Source organism: Grammomys surdaster, unplaced genomic scaffold (assembly GCF_004785775.1).
Source record: "Grammomys surdaster isolate TR1022 unplaced genomic scaffold, NIH_TR_1.0 315615, whole genome shotgun sequence".
NCBI lineage: Eukaryota > Metazoa > Chordata > Mammalia > Rodentia > Muridae > Grammomys > Grammomys surdaster.
Genome location: NW_021626601.1, coordinates 2,997 through 7,234, shown reverse-complemented (window position 1 = coordinate 7,234; position 4,238 = coordinate 2,997). Strand labels below are relative to the sequence as shown.

The window sequence follows — 4,238 nt, the reverse complement described above, 5'->3', positions numbered from 1 at the left end:
CATTTGATTTGTAAAGGAATGTGATTTAAAACAGTTTTTCCTGGTAAAAGTAAAAAATTACTTGGGAAAAAATTCATAAAATTGAAAACAGTGTGGAAAACGCTAGTGAAAAATTCAGGAAAAATAGTGTAAACTTGAAGAAAAATTACAAAGCCAATAATAAAGTATAATCAAACGGAAGAGAAACCAAAGAATGTTATGAACAAGGAGAAATTTGCATTTAAAATTCATTAAAAATAGAAATTGATAAGCAGAACATTTGATTTGTAAACGAATGTGATTTAAGACAGTTTTTCCTGATAAAATTGGACATTTACTTGGAAAAATTCAAAAAATTGAAAACACTGTGGAAAAAATCAAACAAAAGAAATATCAAGCTGGGGAATTCATGTGGAGGTCAGAGTGAAAGCAGGTGTGAGTGGAAGCAACAGAAGGAGTCATGGCTGCCAAAGTGTTTGAGTCCATCGGAAAGTTCGGCCTGGCGTTAGCAGTTGCAGGAGGCGTGGTGAACTCTGCTCTATATAATGTGGATGCTGGACACAGAGCTGTCATCTTTGACCGATTCCGTGGCGTACAGGACATTGTGGGAGGGGAAGGGACTCACTTTCTCATCCCTTGGGTACAGAAACCAATTATCTTTGACTGCCGCTCTCGACCACGGAATGTCCCGGTCATCACTGGTAGCCAAGACCTACAGAACGTCAACATCACACTGCGCATCCTCTTCCGGCCAGTGGCCAGCCAGCTCCCTCGTATCTACACCAGCATCTGCGACGACTGTGATGAGCGGGTGCTGCTGTCTATCACCACAGAGATCCTCAAGTCCGTGGTGGCTCGGTTTGATGCTGGAGAATTGATTACCCAGCGAGAGCTGGTCTCCAGCCACGTGAGCGATGACCTCACAGAGCGAGCAGCAACATTTGGGCTCATCCTGGATGACTTGTCCCTGACACATCTGACCTTCGGGAAGGAGTTCCCAGAGGCAGTAGAATCCAAGCAGGTGGCTCAGCAGGAAGCAGGGAGAGCCAGATTCCTGGTGGAAAAGGCTGAGCAGCAGAAGAAGGCAGCCATCATCTCTGCTGAGTGTGACTCCAAGGCAGCTGAGCTGATCGCCAACTCGCTTGCCACCGCCGGGGACGGCCTGATCGAGCTGCGGAAGCTGGAAGCTGGAAGCTGCCGAGGACATTGCCTACCAGCTCTCCCAATCTCGGAACATCACCTACCTGCCTGCCGGCCAGTCCCTGCTCCTCCAGCTTCCCCAGTGAGGCCAACCGGGCCGGCCTCCATCATTCGGAATGATGCCTTCCTTCTGCCCCACCCCAGAAATCACTGTGAAATTTAATGATTGGCTTAAACTGAAGGAAATAAGAAATAAAGGTACAATCACTTAAAAAATATAAGGAAATTTATGAAAAAAGGAGAAATTTTCATTTAAAATTCATAAAAAATAGAAAATTAATAGGGAGACCATTTGATTTGTAAAGGAATGTGACTTAAAACAGTTTTTCCTGATAAAATAGAACATTTACTTGGCAAAAAATTCATAAAACTGAAAACACTGTGGAAAAATCAAACAAAAGAGACATCAAAGAAATTTATGAAAAAGGAGAAATTTTAACAATTTAAAATTCAAAAACGATAGAAAATTGATAAGGAGTCCATTTGATTTGTAAAGGAATGCGATTTAAGACCGTTTTTCAAGATAAAATTGAACATTTACTTGGCAAAAAATTCATAGAATTGAAAACACTGTGAAAAAGCTAGTGAAAAATTCAGGAAAAAATACTGAAAACTTGAAGAAAAATTAAAAACCCCATGATAAAGTATAATCAAACGGAAGAGAAATCAAAGAAAGTTATGAACAAGGAGATATTTGCTTTTAAAATTCGTAAAAAATAGAAAGTTGATAAGCAGAACATTTGATTTTTAAAGTAATGTGACTTAAAACAGTTTTTCCTGATGAAATTGAACATTTACTTGGGAAAAAATTCATAAAACTGAAAAATTGTGGAAAAATCGATCGAAAGAGACATCAAAGAAATTTATGAAAAAGGAGAAATTTTGTTTTAAAATTCAGAAAAGATAGAAAATTGATAAGGAGACCCTTTGATTTGTAAAGAATGTGATTTAAAACAGTTTCTCCTGATAAAATAGAACATTTCCTTGGCAAAAAATTCATAAAATTGAAAACAATGTGGAAAAAGCTAGTGATAAATTCAGGGAAAATACTGAAAACTTGAAGAAAAATTAAAAAGCCAATGATAAACTATAATCAAACAGAATAGAAATCAAAGATAGTTATGAATTTGGAGATATTTGTATTGAATATTCATAAAAAATAGAAAATTGATAAGGATACCGTTTGATTTGTAAAGGAATGTGATTTAAAACAGTTTTTCCTGATAAAATTGAACATTTACTTGGCATAAAAATCATAAAATTGAAAACACTGCGGAAAAAGCTCATTAAAAATTCAGGAAAAATACTGAAAACTTGAAGAAAAATTAAAACGCCAATGATAAACTATAATCAAACGTAAGAGAAATCAAAGAAAGTTATGAACAAGGAGAAAATTGCTTTTAAAATTCATAAAAAATAGAAAATTTTTAAGTATACGATTTGATTTGTAAAGGAATGTGATTTAAAAAAGTTTTTCCAGATAAAATTGAACATTTACTTGGCAAAAATTCATAAAATTGAAAACACTGTGGAAAAATCAAACAAAAGGTATATCAAAGAAATTTCTGAAAAAGGAGAAATTTTGATTTAAAATTCATAAAAGATAGAAAAATGATAAGAAGACCATATGATTTGTAAAGGAATGTGATTTAAAAAGTTTCTCCTGATAAAATTGAACATTTACTTGGCAAAAAATTCATAAAATTGAAAACACTGTGGAAAAAGCTAGTGATAAATTCAGGAAAAATACTGAAATCTTGAAGAAAAATTAAAACGCCAATGATAAACTATAATCAAACTGAAGAGAAATCAAAGAAAGTTATGAACAAGGAGAAAATTGCTTTTAAAATTCATAAAAAATAGAAAAATATTAAGTATACGATTTGATTTGTAAAGGAATGTGATTTAAAACAGTTTTTCCAGATAAAATTGAACATTTACTTAGCAAAAAATTCATAAAACTGAAAACACTGTGGAAAAATCAAACAAAAGAGACATCAAAGATATTTATGAAAAAGGAGACATTTTGAATTAAAATTCAGAAAAGATAGAAAGTTGAGAAGGAGATCATTTGATTTGTAAAGGAATGTGATTTAAAACAGTTTTTCCTGAAAAATTCACCATTTACTTGGCAAAAATTTCATAAAATTGAAAACACTGTGAAAAAGCTAGTGAAAAATTCAGGAAAAATAGTGAAAACTTGAAGAAAAATTTAAAAGCCAATAATAAAGTATAATCAAACAGAAGAGAAACCAAAGAAAGTTATGAACATGAAGAAATTTGCTTTTAAAATTCAACAAAAATAGAAAATTGATAAGCAGAATATTTGATTTGTACAGGAATGTGATTTAAAACAGTTTTTCCTCATGAAATTGAACATTAACGTTGCAAAAAATTCAAAAAACTGAAAACACTGTGGAAAAGTCAAACAAAAGAGACATCAAAGAAATTTATGAAAAAGGAGAAATTTTGTTTTAAAATTCAGAAAAGATAGAAAATTGATAAGGAGACCATTTGATTTGTAAAGGAATGTGATTTAAAACAGTTTTTCCTGCTAAAATTGAACATTTACTTGGCAAAAAATTCATAAAATTAAAAACACTTTTGGAAAAGCTAGTGAGAAATTCAGGAAAACTAGTGAATACTGGAAGAATAATTTAAAAGCTAATAATAAACTATAATCAATCAGAAGAGAAATCAATAACGTTATGAACAAGGAGAAATTTTTATTGAACATTCATAAAACATAGAAAATTGATAAGGAGACCATTTGATTTATAAAGGAATGTGATTTAAAACAGTTTTTCCTGAGATAATTGAACCTTTACATGGCAAAAAATTCATAAAACTGAAAACCCTGTGGAAAAATCAAACAATAGAAATATCAAAGTAATTTATGAAAAAGGAGAAATTTTGATTTAAAATTCATGAGAAATAGAAAATTGATAATGAGACAGTTTGATTTGTAAAGGAATGTGATTTAAGACAGCTTTTACTGACAAAATTCAACATTTACTTGGCAAAAAATTCATAAAATTGAAAACCCGGTGGAAAAAGCT

General features: G+C 32.2%; 1 protein-coding gene across 1 annotated transcript; it reads left to right on the top strand.

The window, feature by feature from the left end:
- Positions 1-439: 439 nt before the first annotated feature.
- On the top strand, positions 440-1,265 carry LOC114616322 (prohibitin-like). The gene is made up of 2 exons (XM_028761819.1): positions 440-856; positions 1,215-1,265. The coding sequence occupies exons 1-2, from the start codon at positions 440-442 to the stop codon at positions 1,263-1,265; spliced, it is 468 nt and encodes a 155-aa protein (XP_028617652.1).
- The last annotated feature ends 2,973 nt before the right edge of the window (positions 1,266-4,238 follow it).